Source organism: Cydia splendana, chromosome 13 (genome assembly GCF_910591565.1).
Source record: "Cydia splendana chromosome 13, ilCydSple1.2, whole genome shotgun sequence".
NCBI classification, from domain to species: domain Eukaryota; kingdom Metazoa; phylum Arthropoda; class Insecta; order Lepidoptera; family Tortricidae; genus Cydia; species Cydia splendana.
Window position 1 is genome coordinate 17,104,985 of NC_085972.1, and position 20,675 is coordinate 17,125,659.

At 39.5% G+C, this 20,675-nt stretch overlaps 1 protein-coding gene across 1 annotated transcript in view; it reads right to left on the reverse strand.

The window, feature by feature from the left end:
* Positions 1-3,500: 3,500 nt before the first annotated feature.
* The window catches only part of LOC134796248 (uncharacterized), a 94,566-nt gene continuing 77,391 nt past the window's right edge, over positions 3,501-20,675 (reverse strand). Inside the window, exons 8-16 of the mRNA XM_063768296.1 lie at positions 20,150-20,278; positions 16,932-17,061; positions 16,241-16,363; positions 14,739-14,828; positions 12,355-12,478; positions 11,990-12,078; positions 10,507-10,636; positions 4,455-4,546; positions 3,501-3,644 (exon numbers count right to left, since the gene is read on the reverse strand). Of these exons, the coding sequence (XP_063624366.1) occupies positions 3,501-3,644; positions 4,455-4,546; positions 10,507-10,636; positions 11,990-12,078; positions 12,355-12,478; positions 14,739-14,828; positions 16,241-16,363; positions 16,932-17,061; positions 20,150-20,278 (1,051 nt within the window). The remainder of the gene's footprint in view (positions 3,645-4,454; positions 4,547-10,506; positions 10,637-11,989; positions 12,079-12,354; positions 12,479-14,738; positions 14,829-16,240; positions 16,364-16,931; positions 17,062-20,149; positions 20,279-20,675) is intronic.

A 20,675-nucleotide genomic window follows, 5' to 3' on the forward strand; every position in this document is an offset into this window, starting at 1 on the left:
ATTGATGACAGACAGATATCGAAATGAAAGGTCTATAGTGTATTATACTTCTTATAAAATAATTGTACATACCTATAACACACTAAATAGTGTATTTAAGTCAGTAAGCGCCACTTGCCCCATTCCACTAACACGGGGTTAACCCTAACTGTTAACCCAGTATCAAATTGTACTGGTAACCATGGTAACTCCAGGTTTAACCGGTTAACCCCGGGTTAGTGGGATCGTGCAAGTGGCTGAGATGACGTTAAGCAACACAATTATGCCAGTAAGTAGTTAAATTCAATGTAGGCTCTATTAGCGGGAAAAGAAAATAGTTATTTGTTTTACAAGGGGGCAAAGTTCTTGTTAAATTCCTCGTGCTAATATTGATACCCGAGCAAGTGAAAGATTCCTATATTAAACCACGAGCGTAGCTATTCGGAAAGATATCGAGCGTTGCGAGGGTTTCAAGGCACGCGGATTAACCAAACTTTGCTACCGAGTGGAACACAACATTTTTCACCACACGAGGATTTCGCGAGGAACTGCTAAACATCACAAATCAAATACCAATGAATACATTAGGTAAATATTTATCATTCAAAATCATCATGTAATTGCAATTTCTCTAGCCAACATGAGGATACAACTCATTTGCATCGAATTGCTTTCCCAATCATGTGGATAAAATCCAACTTTATCATCAGTTTTTGAACAATTAAGAGAGCCTTTACGACCTGGTGTGGTGAAAAAGTACTTTATAAACCCTTTATATGTTCAAAACATTGGGTTTATAAAGAATATTCTAAATGCTTTAACAGTAGCAAGAATCGTGATATCTCGAGCTTAGTTGGTCGCCCAGATATTTAAGATTTAAATGTCGTATGTCGGCCATTTTTCAAAACAGATTCTGACCACTCTATGTTTACACAGACTTGCACGAGTTTACACGATGCATACATATCCCATGGGAGCGCCATAGACGTAGCATAGAATGAAAACTTAGCGTGGTTCGAATCTCTGCAGTCTAAGGTCCTCACATTGTATGCCGCTCCGGTGTGCGAGCAGGACATCGCTCTATACGTGCACAACGTTGTCTCGCTCACACACTGAAGCAGTGTGCAGATTTTCGTGTCTCTAGTGTCAAGGCGTTATAGAGTGCGTGTTGAGATATTTTTGAGCACCTCGGCCGCTCCGATATATCTCATGGCGACTGTACAAAACATAGCCTCAGTTAAGTATTTTTCACATAGCTTGGGTACGGTGACAGCTGTCATCCTCATCGGTTTACTCCCAGTAGTTACCACCAAACCGAGTTGGTGGTAACTACTGGGAATTTTTTTCCCAGTAGTTACCAGTGGTAAAAGGTGGGAAATAAATTCCCAGTAGTTACCACTGGTAAGAACTTGGTGGTAACTAGTGGGAATAACCCTCCTCATCTCTAGACAATAGGGGGTATTACTGCAATGTTCTGCCACCAGAGTGCAGCACTAGCACATATTGTAAACCATAGATTAACTTATACATACTATGCCGTAAACAGTTTTTTGACAAGTTTTCACTATGACTGATGCATCAAAGCGATTTGTTTTAGGGGGTCTTCCGCAAAACACGAAAATCTAAATTTCGTTATCTGCCTCTCTATTCGCGGTAGTTAGGGTCTACGTTTGTGCTAGTAGCGCCCTCTCTACTCTACATAGTTATGCGTAATATTCTCTATTTTGCGTTTTAAGATATGGAGATGACATCTGTCACCGTACCCAAGCCATGTGAAAAATATAGATGCAACCGCAAATATATATGCTATAGCCGGTCAAACAACTTTGTCAGTAGCAAAAGGCACGAAATTCATATTTTCTGTGAGACATACCTACCCTTCGCGCCTACATTGTTTGAATATGCCGCTTTTTTCTACTGACGGAAATGGCTTGACAGACTTTAACTAGGTAATAATTTTCAGATAATGGCCTTTTTCTTTATCATTCAGACTTTAACTTCATCAAAAAAACTGTTTTATCTATTGTAGATATCGTTAAGTTTTTCGAATATGTGGCTAATGATTGCCCTGTCGTTGTAAGATATATAAATTATTTACACATTAAGAAACTTCAAGGCCAATCTTATTGTATTAACGAAGTGTCAATTAAATGTTATTATAAATGTTTATAAATTGTTTCATTTAGCATATCCAATTTTTTTTATTAAGCCTAACAAAAAGAGACTGAAGGAACTGTTATAGGAACCATCAATCGATATGAGGTATACTTTAACCGTTTTCCAGGCATAGTACGATTTATCGACCACATACGCGCCACTAGAATTTCAACTTTAGCATGCCGATTTAAGTTTCAAATTAGATTGCACTTTCGGGAAATTTGACTTGTCTTCAAATGGATCATCAAAGCTGGATTAATTGGAATATATTTGGATTTTTCGGGAAAACCTTGTAGATTGGTGCGGCCTGGAAAAGGGTTAATTAACATTGTCATAGCTGGGGAGCCGGCGATGCTAAATGTGTAGTTACTCAAGCGTCGTAGAGACCTATTGGAATCGAAAAATTAGTGGTAGGAAGACAAAAAGTCTTCTTTTCCAGCGAGCAGGAGAGCGTCTACAGCTTTTTTTACAACGGCTCAAAGTGGTTAAGGTACCACGGGGTAGCAAGATATCCCTCACATCTTAATCTGACGCGCTCGAGCTACTACAAAAATCCCCTCTGTGGCTCTCCTACCATCATATTTTACATGTCACAATAATTGTCAAATGTTAATTTAATGCTTTATTTTTTTTACCAGCAAATTAAGTACTTAGTAAATTATGATAAATAAAACCGCAACTAGGTATTAGTACATAATTATATTTCTGTAACTTCGCTCCCGTTCGCGTATAAAATGTATCCTTATTTTAATTTAAACTACTCACTCTTAATTCCACCCATTTTCCTTCTCTATTAGTTATAATTAAACATTTATTTGGTACAATTGATTACACTTACGTTACAAATAGGTACCGGCAGCTACAAAAATCTTGAAAGTAAAGACATTTATGACAATTATGACTGAATTGATTGACTAGGTATGTCTTAGATTAATATCTAACACATATATTTCTCTAATTAATAATGAAATATATACAATACGAAACATAAAATCACGTTTTAGTATGTCCAAATGATGGCAAATAATTCCTAAATTCACAATCAACAGCGAAAAGCATTGTTTTCCACATTGAATTAATTATGATGTAATTAATTATTCTGAATGAAGAAAAAAGTTCATCTTTAGATGTTAATTGTGAAAACGACACATAATGGGGTTGGCCGGTCGAAGTACTAAGCAGATGGCGCCATCATATCTTGCCCTGTCAAATGTGTAGAATTGTGTTAATTTTTTTTTTTATGCCCTGGATGCCAGCTCTTTAAGCCAAATCTATTAGAAAAAGGGACAAGCTATGATGGCGCCATCTATGCAAACTTTTGACAGTTGCCAACCCCATTTCTAGCCGGAAGTTTGATAATAATATTAATGTGATCTGTTGTCCCGGCCTCGCTGCGAATGGATGCGTGCGAGGAAGCTGGGGGCGCTGGTATCCAGGCCCGAGGAGAGACGGACGGGCGACGGGCCCGACCGGCCCTCTAGCCAATGCGTCACCATCTCACCCTTGCCCTGAAAATAAAGGGCCACAATGATAGATGAATGAGGTACGGCATTACACCCTCGTGAGAGTGGCGAGGCCAAAGACGAAGCGAATCGTATTGTTTAGACAATCATCACTTAAATTCATGATTTCGACTTATATTTCACTTATTTTCACTTATATTTTTGGGATAGGTATCCGGACCGTTCATTTTCAATCCAGCATCTTATCTTACATAAGGAACAAAACGAGACAATGCGCTGTGGCTAGCTTGTCCAACTATGCAGCTCTCCAACTAGGGGGTCTAGCCAAAATGACAATCGTTTGCGCCGTAGCGAACGAAACCAGGGGTGCGAAACTCCTGACTTCGGGCAAACTCGGATCCGTTCGGCTCAGCATTGCTCCGAGCTAATTATAAGAGTTGACACAACTTGACGTCCCTTTGCGTGCACGACCACAGATAATGGCTTGAATTTTGACAACCCTAAATAGCCGAAAGGGATAGTGCCACATATTAGAAAGGGACAGCATGATTCAACCCTGAACCGCTGTCAAACTTCAGTTTTGTAGGAAGTTTCCTTTCTGTACGGTAGTACTATTACTTATTCTGTGACGAAACGCTGATCTGTATAGATCGTGTCATTCACGAAGACGCGTGCCTTGACTCGTATTGTCATCTTATTAAAGGTTAGATTATGACAAATCTGCGTGTCATCATGAATGACACGAACTATATCTATAGGCCCCCAGGTATAACAACTAATGACCAAATGTTTCCCGAGAAATGGTAGGGGTATTGCTATGGAAATATTGTTGCTTAAAATTTATACAATATTTACCTTGACATCAACTACTCCTCGAGGGGATGTGATAAACCGGCCGTTCCGGTCCAGAGCTCTCTTCACGTCGTCGGAGATTTGAATCTTCATCGCTAAAATTTACAAATTAAGATTATAGATGATGATGATGCTCTCCTAACCGATTTCGGCCACAGCGACTGTGTGAGGATCCCTTTGTTTAACCTAATTATTGAAAGTCATAATGTAATGAATGTCAGATTTTCGTCAGTGATAATTCTGAAACCGTTAACTTTTCGTAAGGCTATCCTATAGATAGGTTAGGTTAGGTTGGGTTTGTTTTATGGCAATCCTGAAAAGTTACGCGGTTCTGAGAAAAACCAAATTATGACTAACGAAAATGTGGACAAACAATACATTAGGACTTCAAACTTTCTGGGAAACAATAGAGACCCCGACTGTGTGCTCTGGAGTAGGCAATTTTTATCTTCTTCTTCCTCGCGTTATCCCGGCATTTTGCCACGGCTCATGGGAGCCTGGGGTCCGCTTGACAACTAATCCCATGATTTGACGTAGGCACTAGTTTTTACGAAAGCGACTGCCATCTGACCTTCCAACCCAGAGGGTAAACTAGGCCTTATTGGGATTAGTCCGGTTTCCTCACGATGTTTTCCTTCACCGAAAAGCGACTGGTAAATATCAAATGATATTTCGTACATAAGTTCCGAAAAACTCATTGGTACGAGCCAGGGTTTGAACCCGCGACCTCCAGATTGCAAGTCGCACGCTCTTACCGCTAGGCCACCAGCGCTTAGGCAATTTTTATATCGCGTTAATAGAGTGTAGTTGATCCACTCTCTGGTGCGCCCTTAAATGGCTCACCTACCCTATCTTCATGCTAAATACTCGAGCGCATTTTGTGCACGTCAGCACATCACCTACATACTCGTAGTTGTAGGGAATTGAGGTTGGCGGCCGAGCCTTAGCCATTGGATATATAAGTTTGTCTATCTATATAAACCTCACCTACGTTTGAAAAGCATATACAGTTGAGGAACTTGATTAATGATTTCGTATCTTGTTCCAGTGAAAATCGATATCAAACTCTTTATCGTCATTGTGACTAGGTACGAATTATTACAATATCAAATTAATGTATTAACGTAATAATTATACAGACTCATACTCATGCATGTATTAGTTGAGCACAGAAACCTCTTTTGGGCCTACACTAATAGGGGATATTACTGCAATGTTCTGCCGCCAGAGTGCAGCAGTATATATTATATACTGTCCCTTAAACTGTTTTTTGACAAGTTTTCACAGACAATAAAATATAACATTGATGCATCAAGGCGGTTTGTTAACAAGGGCCTACCGGTAAACGCGAAAATCGAAATTTAGTTCTCTGCCTCTTTATCGCTCGTATCGTATATGCAAGAGTGCTAGAGAGGCAGAAACCGAACTTTCGATTGTTGTGTTTCACGGTAGGCCATGTGATTGACGTAGTGACGCATGATGTGTCATTGATGTTTGTTTACTGTAGGTATGTGCTAGTAGGTATGTGTTTGGTTACTGTAGGTATAAGCCGAGCTTTGCCTAATATTCCCTATTGGCACCAGTGTTGCCAACTTGGCATAATTGATGCCAGATCTGGCATAATTTCACTCACTTTGGCACCAAAATTTTCCATTTAGCATCTGGCATATTTTTTAGCATAATTTAGTCTAAGCCAAGTTTGCACCAACTTGGCAGCAACAATATGCGCCATCGCCTTATGTGATTCATATTTTCATATGAATTTTGACTTTTGTGGGCGGATGGACGTCGACGGACTATAGGTATATGAATATTTTTTATTAATGGCAAATAAATTCAGTTAAATTGACCTCTGATTTTTTCGTGGATTGACATAGGTATTTGAGTTTCGTTTTGCAGATTTGATCAGACAATTTAATCAGGTTGGGCGAAAATTGTCCCATCTGGACTGGCCTTCACTGATCTTGTAGGTATTTACCTACATAAATTTACAGAGGGCCTACCACGAACGTCGATAATGAAGATTTCGAGCAACTACCTCTTTTACTCCAATTAAGGCGTAATTAGATTGACAGAGATAGTTGCTGGAAATTTTCGATTTTCAATGTTCGCGGTTATACGCCTGAAGCGGAGAAGCTTTGCTCGCATTTTGAGCTCACTTGGTCAATAATAAGGCTGGCCACAAACGCACGGAATTTTCCGTATGGACTGACAGGTGCAAACAAGACATGTGTAGGTAGTTATGTGTATAGCGACGTCCCGTTCACACCTGACCGTCCGGAAACAGAATGAAAATTCCGTGCGTCTGCGGCCAGCTTATATTGCCAAACAACAGCAGACTCGTAACCGTCGTAACTATAGTCTGTCAAGCCATTTCCGTTAGTAAACAAAAATGACAAAAAAAAGTAGGCGCGAAGGATTATTATCCCATAGAAAATTTGAATTTCGCGCCTTTTTCTACTGACAAAGTGGGCCATTTTATTTAAGAGCGCTATTACATTTCGGCGTTGAGCGAGTTTAGGTATTTTACGCGCTGCGGCAGGCCGTGCGAGCTCAGTATGGCGATCCCTTCTACCACACTCGCACTACAATGATGGATTAAAGATTCTTGATCCTTCGCGAAGCATATTGAAATCAACCATAACAACACTAACTGTACTTAACTTTTAAAGTTCTAAAACTGTTATTTGGTAAGTACGAAAATACTAAATGCAGTGCAAATGTACATAGGGGCTGTTCATAAATTACGTCATCTATTTTTGACGATTTTTGACCCCCCCCCACCCCTCAAATCATCCAAAAATCAAGCTTCGGATGAATCTGTTTCCTCCTACGTCATGTTACCATCATCCGATGTCCAGACCCCCCCCCCCCACTCCTCCCATTTGAAACGACGTAATTTATGAATAGCCCCATACTCGTACTTATGAAGGTATATTACTCGAAAGAAATTATAGGTACCTACTCGCTTATTTACATGTTTCGTCATTGCATTTGGTACCTATAGGTTGTAAAGTTTGTATCAACGAGGGTTTAAAAACGAACTGGTACTGAGGATCTGATGATGATTAAGGTGGTCACGGATACCAATCAACCATGTAGTAACATGATTAGGCTCGTTTGATTCGTCTCAACAAGATCTTTGACACTGAAGATACACAGGGTCTGATGATGGAGCTGGAAGGTGGCCACGGGTACCAGTCTATCATGTAACTAAACAACTTCGTGTTTGGGCTCGTTTGATTCGTCTCAACAAGATCTTTGACACAAGACAGTACTCAGGGTCTGATGATGGAGCTGGAAGGTACCATTACCAATCAACCATGCAACTAAACCACTTCGTGTTTAGGCTCGTTTTATTCGTTTCAACAAGATCTTTGACACAAGATAGTACTCAGGGTCTGATGATGGAGCTGGACTGTGGCCACGGGTACCAGTCTACCATGTAACTGAACCACTTCGTGTTTGGGCTCGTTTGATTCGTCACAATAAGATGTTTGACACAAGATACTACTCAGGGTCTGATGATGGAGCTGATGATGATAGACAGGTACCCGTCGCCACCTTCACGCTCCATCATCAGACCCTGAGTACTACCTTGTGTCAAAGATCTTGTTGAGATGAATAAAACGTGCCTAAACACGAAGTGGTTTAGTTGCATGGTTGATTGGTACCGGTGACCACCTTCCGGCTCCAACATCAGACCCTGAGTACTAACTTGTGTCAAAGATCTTGTTGCGACGAATCGAACGAAGCCAAACACGAAGTGGTTTAGTTGCATGGTTGATTGGTACCGGTCACCACCTTTCGGATCCATCATCAGACCCTCAGTACTACCTTGTGTCAAAGATCTTGTTGCGACAAATCAAACGAGCCTAAACACGAAGTGGTTTAGTTGCATGGTTGATTGGTACCAGTGACCACCTTCCGGCTCCAACATCAGACCCTGAGTACTATCTTGTGTCAAAGATCTTATAGAAACGAATAAAACGAGCCTAAACACGAAGTGGTTTAGTGGCATGGTTGATTGGTACCGGTGACCACCTGCCGGCTCCATCATCAGACCCTGAGTACTATCTTGTGTCAAAGATCTTGTTGAGACGAATCAAACGAGCCTAAACACGAAGTGGTTTAGTTGCATGGTTGATTGGTACCGGTGACCACCTTCCGGCTCCATCATCAGACCCTGAGTATTATCTTGTGCCAAAGATCTTGTTGAGACGAATCAAACGAGCCCAAACACGAAGTGGTTTAGTTGCATGGTTGATTGGTACCGGTGACCACCTTCCGGCTCCATCATCAGACCTTGAGTACTATCTTAAGTCAAAGATCTTGTTGAGACGAATAAAACGACCCTAAACACGAAGTGGTTTAGTTGCATTGTTGATTGGTACTGGTGACCACCTTCCGGCTCCATCATCAGACCCTGAGTACTATCTTAAGTCAAAGATCTTGTTGAGCCGAATCAAACGAGCCCAAACACGAAGTGGTTTAGTTGCATGGTTGATTGGTACCGGTGACCACCTTCCGGCTCCATCATCAGACCCTGAGTACTATCTTGTGTCAAAGATCTTGTTGAGATGAATAAAACGAGCCTAAACACGAAGTGGTTTAGTTGCATGGTTGATTGGTACCGGTGACCACCTTCCGGCTCCATCATCAGACCCTGAGTACTATCTTGAGTCAAATAAATACATATAGAATGTCAGGTCGTTTCAAATATTTTTAATCCTGTCCGGTAGTTTATTAAACTGTACCATTATAAATTATAATACTATAAAAACAGTGCTAGGATCAAAGTCTCTCGTTGCGGTTTACACGCACACAGTATAGCGTTTTACACGGCGCCCGCCGCACACAATGATAAAAAACCTCGTCGTCGCCGTTGAAAATGTGCGGAGCCGACCGACACACGTCCTGCCTCTACAAGCTCTGCCGCGGCACTGAGCTGGCGCAGCGCGCGTCATCGGTAATATAGAGTAGTTTTCAAAAAATTGCCAAAAAATTATAGTAGAATTTCATAAACACTAATGTATACCAACAGTATAAGCAAACGTTGCAGATTGCTTGAGTATGAAAATGACTTCGATATTAAGTAGATTTTCGTAGGAATTGACACTTGTTTCGGAGAGAAAATCGAGTTCGTTTTACTTTGATTTTCTCTTTCTCAAAGGTATGTAGGAAAAATATAGTTTGATATGCCTAAAGTACAGGGTATTAGTAATACAAAATAGCCAGGTTTAGCAGAGTAAAATTCTCAACATTTCCAAATAAGAGCTCGCCATTCAGTGCTTCACGGGGTTTTTCGGAAACGACCATCAGAAAAAAAATCATTACTAATTTAATAAGTCCTTTTTCTAATATTTACAACGATATTTATAAAGATAAGAAGACGCTTTTACTGGAACAAGTACTCATTGTTTCTAATAATGAGCGCAAAGTCCTGAATTTCGTCGACTAGTATCATCAATTTTGCATTATTTCGACTTTTCTTGTAAGAGCGCTCTTAAAGTTGTCCCCTACACTTTTTTTCAAAATTGGGATTTTTTATGTTATTTGTACTTAGAATCATGAGCTCTTTTGATCCTAATTGGAGAAAAAAAGTGTCCCAAGATTTCCATACATTTTTCGATCTTTGCATTCCGAAACCGCCATACAAAGTCTATGAAAAAATGGCAACGGAATGGGAAAAAAACCTTGGGACACTTTTTTTCTCCTATAATAATAATAGAAAGTGCTCGTGATTCTGAGTAGAAATAACATAAAAAATCCCAATTTTGAAAAAATAAGTGTAGGGGACAACTTTAAATAAAATGGCCCAAGTACGGTTATTTTTAGTGAATATTTTTAGACATCATATTATTTTAAGTGTCTATTTTCAAGTGACATTTTAGCATTTTTTTAGTATATTTCAAAAAACTTTGGCATAATCTAGACATTAGTCTAGCATTTTTTCAAAATCCGAGTTGGCAACACTGATTGGCACGAATCCAGCAAGTGGCTCGTATCTATTGCCAAGTGTACTAATATTTATTATTATATTTGGGAAACTTACGTTCGCTAGTACTCTCCATGCGACTAGCCGTATTGATGGTGTCTCCAAAGAGGCAGTATCGCGGCATCTTGCTTCCGACAATCCCCGCGACACACGGCCCTGTGTGAATGCCGCTTCTCATGCATAACGTCTGCGTATGAAGAAATAAGTACTATTGTATTTCTGTATTATATAAAACAATATGAACAAGAACAGGAATATAAAACTAAAACTAACTACATAAAAAAATCCATCCTAAGCTACAGGCTGTACTGTTTATCTGTATTTAAACCCATTACCTTACTTTCTGTTTTAGTCGCAGTCGAGTAAAATGTTGATATTGGGGTAGAACGTGTACAAATGTATAGAAAAAAGCCGAATTAATATTCCTCCAAGTTTCCTATTAAGAGAATATCCCCTGAAAGGGTGGGTATAAGTGCTAAATCTGGATTGAGAAATTATTTTCTATAACAAGATGTATTTTTTCCGACTATTTTGTGTAGAATTTAATAAGCTCTTATGTTGTCTTACAACATATTCTCATAGAGAACGTAGATTTAGAGTAAAACGCAAATTTCTCTAGGGTGGTACACATTTTCCAATATGGCTGCGATTCCTCGAGGTCCCCAAATGTCAGATAGTGTGAGAGATTTCGAGGTTAGACCTAATCCGATTGTGCTATTATTATGACTACTAGACAGGGCTAGCTAAGCTACATGCATGGCAAGTGAAGGCAAACGAGTACACAGAGACAGTTACCCATTACCTAAGTACCGGCCTGATGTGTGGTATCAGGAAATATTCCGTGGCAGCTAGCAGCTGCCATACTTCCAATCTCCGTGGCATGTTATATTGTGACAGTACAACAATCTGCATGGAAGCGAAGGCATACAAGTACACGGAGACTTTAAATTTCCTTAAGTACCTGATCTGAACGGTGCGGCAGCCTGCAGACTGCCGTGGCCGCTAGTAGCTCTAGCGCCAAAGTGTCAATTTCCGTGGCATATTTTTAGTATAGCTATACAATAAGCTTTGGGGCAAGCAAAGGCAAACAAGTACACAGTAATTTAATTCATAACCTTTACTTGTTCTTTAGTTGTATTATTTAATACTTAGTTGTAAGTTTGCATGCACTATGTACTTATCTGATTTTCAAGCCGCTGTTATTTGGTCAATTTCCGCATGTAGCTGACTTTCACGACACAGGCATAGCCTAGTGTGGAAGTCGTCGATAATTTGCATACTTTTAAGAAATTCTTCTTGGTTAATAAATAATTTTTACTTTTACTTTACTTTACTTTTTACTTTACACGGAGACATTTACCTATGTACCTGATCTGAACGGTGTGCCGTGGTAACCAGCAGCTCTAGCATCATACTAGCAATTTCAGTGGCATGTTTTTGAGAGAGCCTGGCTCTTGTCGGTGGAGTTTTAGTATAGCTATACAATAAGCTTCGGGGCATGCAAAGGCAAACAAGTACACTGAGACAGTTACCTAAGTACCTGATCGGGACGGTGTGGCAGCCTGCAGTGTGCCGTGGCCGCTAGCAGCTCTAGCGCCATACTCGCAATCTCCGTGGCATGTTTGTTGCCTGCAACATGATAAAAATAAACTGTAAAGAGTAGTATATGGAAGGCCCCTGTTTTTTGGCGTGGAGTGTAAATGTTATGTTATAGTTTTCGATTTAAATCACAAAGTGGTAGACCATACAATGATTAACTTATTTATCTATGCTCACAAGTGTACTACTCTTTCTCGAATTGACATTGGTTGCATCGGTTAGTAGGTTTTGTGTAAAGCGATGTCCCGCTCGCGCTTCTGAGCGGCGTGCGGATCAGCATCGAATGTGAAAACGAAAACGCCTTACCGTTTCTGACCGGCAACCCAGAAGCAACCATGTAGGAGTCGCCGATGGTTTCGATTTTGTAGACGTCGTAGCACTCGATACGGTCGTCGAACAACTTGTAAACTGAGTTCAGGAAACTAATGACCTGTAATATGATGAGAAAAACTTAATTAACGGTAAAAGCATAGACAGTGCTTAGAACAAAACCTACCCTAGCAGGCAATCTAATCAATCTAATTATCTCTTTCATTTACTTAGTGAATACTGGTAGCTGAGAATGAAAGAATGAAATGAAGAATTACAAATCAATATAACAGAATAATATATAACAATTTTCCCTATACTCGACATTATCTATAAATATGTACAATCAATCTCCTTTATTGTATAATTGATATATTAATATGTCGAATAACGATGGTCTCAAAGGCGGTAGGCGCGTGGGGTAGTACGATAATGTATTACTTCACAGCTAAACCAGTATGCTACCATTGCTACCAGTGAATGAAATAAACATTAGGACTCGTTAACCATACTAGTGCCTACTATACTTCAGTACTAAATGTTTAAAAGAACTAATTGCTATGTTTAACTCAAGGGAGCGATATGAAAGTAAAAAGAAACCGTTTAAATCTTTATTCAAGTCAAACTAGGCCGGCTCCAGCCCTACGCCTCTAACATGAGAAGATTTAGCCCTATATGGGACCGGCAACAAACTCAGAGGGACAAATCTTTTCAAAACAAGTTAAAACAACACATAACACATCATTTCTTTATTTCACAAAAGTAAGCTTCTAATGAAACATAAGAAATCAAAATAACACTTGAAATAAAACACTTAGCTAAATGGTTAAAGAACGCGGGATTTTATAAGCTATCAGAATAATCCTTTAGGTATAAGCCTTCAGGAACGTAGCGAGTTGGGCACGAGGTTGGCTAACGAGTACGTCCGATCTCTAGCGCGGTCCGATCAAGAAGAACTACCAGCGGCGGAGCCTCTCCGCTCCCGCCTCAGTCAAGTTGGCAAACCTGCTCGACCAGTCTACCAACATACCGACAAAAACGCCAACTCGTGCCTACGCTCACTCGAGAGAAACCTCTCGACGTTCCAAAGCCTTCTACCTGTCATTTTAGTTCAACAACACGCCAATAGATGGCGTTACTCTCTACGCGACTTTATTTCAACAATGCGCCAATAGATGGCGTTACTCTCTACGCAACTTTATTTATTTTGTTACAACCAAATAATACGTAGCTCAACATTGCTAATCGATTTTATACAGGCGTCTAAAATAATGAACTATAACGCTGCAATACGTCTTTCTGGTGTCAGGGTCCGACATATTATATAATAAATAAAATAAATAAATAAATATTATAGGACATTTTTACGCAAATTGACTAAGCCCCACGGTAAGCTCAAGAAAGCTTGTGTTGTGGGTACTCAGACAACGATATATATAATATATAAATATAATACTTAAATACATAGAAAACAACCATGACTCAGGAACAAATATCTGTATCATCATACAAATAAATGCCCTTACCAGGATTCGAACCCGGGACCATCGGCTTTATAGGCAGGGTCACTACCCACTAGGCCAGACCGGTCCACCGACCGACCGACCGGTCGGTGGAAGTGGGGATGACCGGATAATAAGTGTTAATAGATTAATATGAAACTAAAATTAACAACAACTAATAACTAAAGCTAAAAAATTAAAAATACCTATCAAAATTTTGTGCTCTTGGTAAGGTGCCCATCACGCAGGCAGCAATCTTTGTGCGAGAAAGCTGCCTGTGTGAGGGTCACCTGTGGCCTGCCTTAGACGCTTGCTAATCTATGTCTAGGTATTACGCACCACACTTCAACCTATTTGCCGGCAAATCCCTGCTGTACCATCATCCATATCATATAACATCAAACCATATCATCAATTTGAACACATACAACATAGCAAACTGTGTTGAGCCTTTAAAATCCCTAGACTATTTAATTATGAAAACTAATACAGTTGTGTGGTTAACAATTTCAAATTTAATAAAACCGCAATAAAACACATTTCACATTACAATTTTAATTTAAGTATGTATTTACATTAAATAAAATGTGGTTTGGTGGTTTAATACTGAATCAGTTTCAGTTTAACTACATATGACTAACTGTTAATACAATTTTAAATAATTCATACTGTTATAAATATTAATGCAATAATAGGTACAAATAATTATATTCCTTAAATGGCACGTCAAAAACGTTGTTTACAATTTGGATTTTCCAAAGAAAGGTTCCAACGAAAGGGAACTTCCTCCTTTTTTGAAGTTGGTTAAAAATATACAATCATGGGGAAACAGGTATACTTACAAGAATTTTCTCTCCCCTTCCTTATAAGCTATTTTACCTGGTAAGGAGTGGACACGGCAGCAATTGCAGTGAACCCGACTATATCACTGAAGTAGACAGTCACCGAGGCAAAATATTCCGCCGGGACCTGGGAACCAGAAAGGAAGACATTACATTTTAAACTTTATAACCATAAAGTACATTTACTTTGATTACCTGACGGTCGAATGGGAGAATGCAAAATGGTTTTGAAGCCCATGGGCAATATTCTACCCGGAGCGACATTTTTTGCTACGGACTACTGTTTGAAGTTTTGTAAGTATGAGAAGTACCTATGCAATCCGCATGCCATCAGTCCAATGCCCAGAAAGTTTTCGGAACATATACCGGGTGTGGCCTGTAACACGAGCAAATAATGAAAACATAGATTGTACTCCTCAAACGATGACACTTTTGTTCTACAACTTTTAAAAATGATGAAGTATTTAGAGTCCCTGTTTTTCATACATAATATTAATAAATATTATCTTCAATGGACGCCATCGCCACGCCATATCATTGTGATTGACGTTGCTTGTCACGCCTTAAACATAACAAAATTCGCAATACATTGCGTCTTAGAATAAACTTTAAAGTGTATTAAAAATCAAACCACAAGTTATTTTTAAAAGTTGCTGAACAAATGTTGCTCAGTATGAGGAGTACAGCCTACAGTTACATTTTTTGCTCGTATTACAGGCCACACTCGGTATGTACAAAATATTTGTTAACAGTTTGTTTTTCAGTGAAGGAATTAGTTGTTAAAAAGCTGCATCCATTCTCGAAAAAAATCAACCATGTTGTGAAGTCCCACATTGTATAGCTTAGCAAAGTGCATAAGCATGGAACTGTAGCCCTGGACTCTCGGTGAGACCAGTGGACTAAATAAGTGTGTTATTTGATACCAGTAGCTTTCCAGTGACGGAAACGGGTTGGCACTTAGGTGTGTCAGGGACGTAGCTGCAGTTGAGTAAGTAAAATGATAAAATCATTGTTCAATCCCCTGCTGAACAACTTGGACCTAAAACGAGGGGTCACCGGCCTATGCCCCATGCTATGGCATATGAACTTACTTCCTGAATTGTGGAATTCTACAGTAAATTTGATATTAAATAATTTCGTAAATAATGACATTTGTGATGTATTAAATATATTAAAAACGGGTCACTCACGTATTTTAAGTTGAAAAACGCTCGACATGTTTTTCGACTTAAAATACGTGAGTGACCCATTTTTAATATGTTTAATATGTCTGTCTCACGGAAGTTTTGTTATTAAAACATTTGTGATGTATAAGTTTAAAAGATTGTTTTTTTTGACATTTGTATTTAGTATTGCTATTTTATTCTTCTTTCCTTGATCTGGTTATGTGTTTTAAATTTAGTGTTAGTGATTTTAGTTTAGTGTTTAGTGTTAGTTGTATATTTTGTAACTCTATTGTGATTTTGTTTGACATGTGTTATTTTAACATTAAAGAAATTGAATTGAATTGAATTGTGCAGTAGATGTGTTTATATTTACCTGCTGGGTTTGCTTCAGCTGTTTAGCCACGGTGGCTGGCAGCATCTCGTAGAGGAGAGAGTCGCTCAACTCCTTCTCATATTCCAGTTCTCGTGCCTTCTCGGCCAAGTTCGTGGCGTAAACCTGTAAAAAAGTACCATTTTATGAATATTTGTAGGATTTTTGTACGGGAAGCAAATCGCAACATTATTGCAGCGTTGTATATATATTTAGTTATACAATATGAGAGTAGGTAAATATGCGAGTGAATGAATATATTTAATGAAAGGTTTGAGAACTGTTATGTTCAAATGGAACTGACTGGGTCGGTAAAGTATACCAAATTCATCTATTATTGGTTAACTGGCGGTCTAGCATAAGTTGCGTTCTTGCGCGCGAGTCCATACTTGAAGTCGAGCTTGATGTATGGAGTCAGGCGCGAGAACGCAACTCATGCTAGACCGCCAGGTTTACTCGCAGCCCCAACTGCAGCGGAATAGCTGGACGGCATAGACTTCTTCCTTTTCAACTGGCCCGAAAAAAGCCGTGGATACGTGGGCCCTACTGAAAGTTTCTAAGTTTCTGGATTCTGTTATATGAGACGACTTATTTTTTCCTTACTTAGTCCAGGAATTTTCAGTATGCCCTAAGTATAAAGGAGAGCCTTTGTCCGGCTGTGAGACAATTAATACACTTGTAAAAGAAGTCAAACCTGAATAGTATTGACGGCTGTCCTGACGAGAGCGATGATGATGGGTGACACCACACACACTAGCACCAGAATGCCAGCGCATACTGCTTCGCTGCGGCGCGCCTCCCTCAAACTCTCTGTTACTCCCTCCCTGAATATAACAATCAAGATTTTAGGATATAACCTCAGTCCATCTCGCTCCCACTGATGTATTAATGCGATACAGAGGAAAGTTCGATCGAGTACACTACACGCAGTCTCTAACGTAAATGTCAAATGCCGACTCGTGGTAGCCGTCCCCATTCTCACGTAAATGTTCCGCTTAGTTATTCGCGAAAAGCTTACCAACTGCACTCGTGCGCAATTCTTCTGCAATTGCAAGGTTAATGCAAATGTGACGTTCTCAATCAAAATGTACCACTTTGTCGCTTACCATAAGGACGAAATTTGCTTGTATCTATATACGAATAACCTGTCTGAGCGCCATTATGGTAAGCGACAAAGTGGTACCTTACCATAAGGACGCCCACACGCTCACGGTTGATGAGAACGTCACAAATTGTCAAATGGAACCACCTTTAACTTTAACTTATAACATATCCTTCAATCCTTCAGTCATAAAATTGCATTGGTTTCTCATTTATTGATTTCATATACCGTATAATTTTAACACATTCACTGCCAGCGACCCGCTAAGCGGGTTTTTGTTCGTAGGCGCTTTTCGCTACATACGGTTTTCCCATATTATCGGCTACGCTTGTAGAGCGTAGCTTGCGCTAGCACTAAATGTGTTAAAATATTCTTAAAAATATAATTAAGAAAAGGGTATGTAAGTAATTGATATGTTAAAGTGGGTTGTTATTCTGATTTTCGTCTAAATTAGTATTAGTTTAGTCTTGCACTTTGCTTGTCCGATAAACTAATCTTTCAGTGGATCCTTGTATGCCTAAACTCCCTAAGTAAACACCTCATGAATTAATAGAAAGATAGATAGATTTTTACAATAACATACAGTATACATAATAACATGTACATTGGTATACAAAAAGAAACAAAGGAGACAATATCATTTACATCAATGATTTGAAATGTTACGGTTCCTTGAAAAACACTCTGTAAAAGCGGCCACAAGGTATAATAAAAAGTCCCGGCTTCACTTTAACAAATTCCGACCTTAATCTAATAAAAGTTTATACGCACTGAACAAATACCGGCGACCCCAACGACTGGCAATTTAAATTGAGATCTATTTTACTATAGCTAAGCCTGAGATTCAAATGGCATCGGTCGGCTGGTCGAGTCACGTATTCAATTATATGCGATTGCAACGTGGGGCGGTTAGATTGATATTAGATGCTGTGGAAATTGTTGCACTTTGAGATAAAGATACCGTCTTTTACCTAACACCTAATGTGAAGTGTCCAGACAGTTAGGTGTTAGGTAAAAGAGGTACTAGAATCTGTTCAATGTGTTCACATTTAATAATCACATTAACAGGGTGTTTTTATTTTACGTAGCAATTTTTTTCAGTTTTCTCAAAAAAAAAACATCGTAAATGTTTCATACTTAAACATACTCCAGGAACCGAGTACTATCATCTGTTAAACTATCTGCAACTAATAAAGTAACACCATATATTATATGCTTAATAAACTGTGAGAAAGTGAAAGTTGTTCGTGAGATGCATGCCAGTCACCAAGACAATCGTCATGGTCGTGTCAAAACCAGTTATAAACCTTAACAAATAGATCAATCTGAATCGATGTCCAGCTTCGTTGTACTATAATACTTATATACAGTCCCCATCAAGTATATCGGAGCAGCCAAGGTGCTCACAAATATCTGAACACGTATTGTCAAGGCGTTATGAGTGCGTGTTCAGATATTATTGAACTCCTCGGCCGCTACGATATATCTGATGGCGAATTTACAAGTTGATTATTTAGGAAGGTACCCATAGCTATAAACTTCCAATAAAGTTTTATAGGGGTCTAAGGTTACTATCGTGAACTTTCAACACCTGCAGAAGAATTATGGAGGGCTTTATCCACGTAATAAAATAAGTTTCACTTTATAAATGGATTTTATCCTCCTAAGGCCCAAGGTCCTACCTATAGTACCTAATCATTTCGATGAAAATTAAACCATATTAAATTGGAATAGAGTTGCAATTGTTTTGTTTCGTTAAATTTTCAAACAAAACAAAATCAACTCTATTCCCTGCAGTATAGATTCAAATTTCAGTGGAAAATTTTGGATTTTTTTATTTGTATGTCTGGGCCTTAGGAGGTACGTTTTGTTTGAAAATTGAACGAAACAAAACAAATGCAACTCTATTCCGACTAGAAAATATTTAAATTACTTCGGACCTTCGAGCAACACCGGCTTCCGACACATCGGAAGGGAGGGGCCCAAGCGATATCTCACCGTACAAATTTTTCTGCCATTTTTCGCGGGGGGAAAGGTGCACACAGTCGCACTTCTCACACACTTACATACAAAATCCAATCTGTAATGACGACACAAATACATAGAAAATGACACACATCAAAGACAAATCTTGCAAACCTCGATCTCTTTTTGTGTACGGACGAGTGACAAGTGTCACAACACGCACACTAACACATTTTCGTTGAAGTATGTTATTGTATTCTGAGAGATGAGAAGTCGGATTTGTCGCTCGACCGATCCGCAATTTGTACTGAGCGAGCAAAATCGATAAATCCAACAATTACATGAGACTAAAATATAATAATTGTGTTTGAATGTAATTAAACGTATGATATGTAAAAAAAAAAATTTACATGTGAAATGTAACACTTTCTTTTTGTAAATTTGATGTCCCCGACCTCTTTTTATAACAAAAAACCGAGCAAACAGGCATTTTTGTGCAGCAGTGTTCACGCGCGCGTCTGGACTCGGTCTAGTGAAAAATCCAAGTGCAACTAGTTTTATTACCCGCGCTAGATTAGATTGACGCGCTAATCTTGTACCTCGGCAGAGGGGAAATAGTGCGAATGCCGCCTCCCTTCCGTGTTGCTCGAAGCTTCGGACTTAATAAGCGCCACTTGCTGCATTCCACTAACCCTGGGTTCGGTTAAACCTTAGTTACTATGGTTACCAGTACAATTTGACACTGGGTTAGCGGTTTAACCGCTTAACCCCGGGTTAGTGGGATGTTACAAGTGGCCCTAAGTATTATAGGTTCCTACCATGGCCTTCGAGGTTACACTTCTTACCTGATATACCCCCGTAGTTGTTTCTGGACGGCGCGGAGCTTGTCCAACAGAGTGGTCGTTTGGTCGAAGTAAGATATGGCCTCAGTCAGGTTCCCAGTCTGGAGACTGTTGTCCACGATTAACTGGTTCCTGGGCAAAATGTTATGTGTTTATTAGTATCATTTGTTATTTTTTAAGAATTCAAGAATTCTGCCTGGCCTTACCTACGGTGCTAAAAGACCAAATTGAAGGTTTGCCAAAGAGCTATGGAGCGCAGCATGCTAGGAGTAAAAGGGATTGGCCGAATCCGTAACTCTACGCTGCGTTAATAAACGCGCATTACTAAGACCGCCAAGCTGAAATATATAGGACTGGGCCGGCCATGTCTGCCGCATGCACCCACAGAGGTGGGTCAAAATAGCTACGGGTGCCGCAAGACGGGCGAGAATCTGGTAGGCCCGGACGGGCGGGACAACCTGGACGCATATCTCAACAACTGGCCGGAGATTGCTCAAAACCGAGTCGAATGGAAATCGAGGGGGCAGGC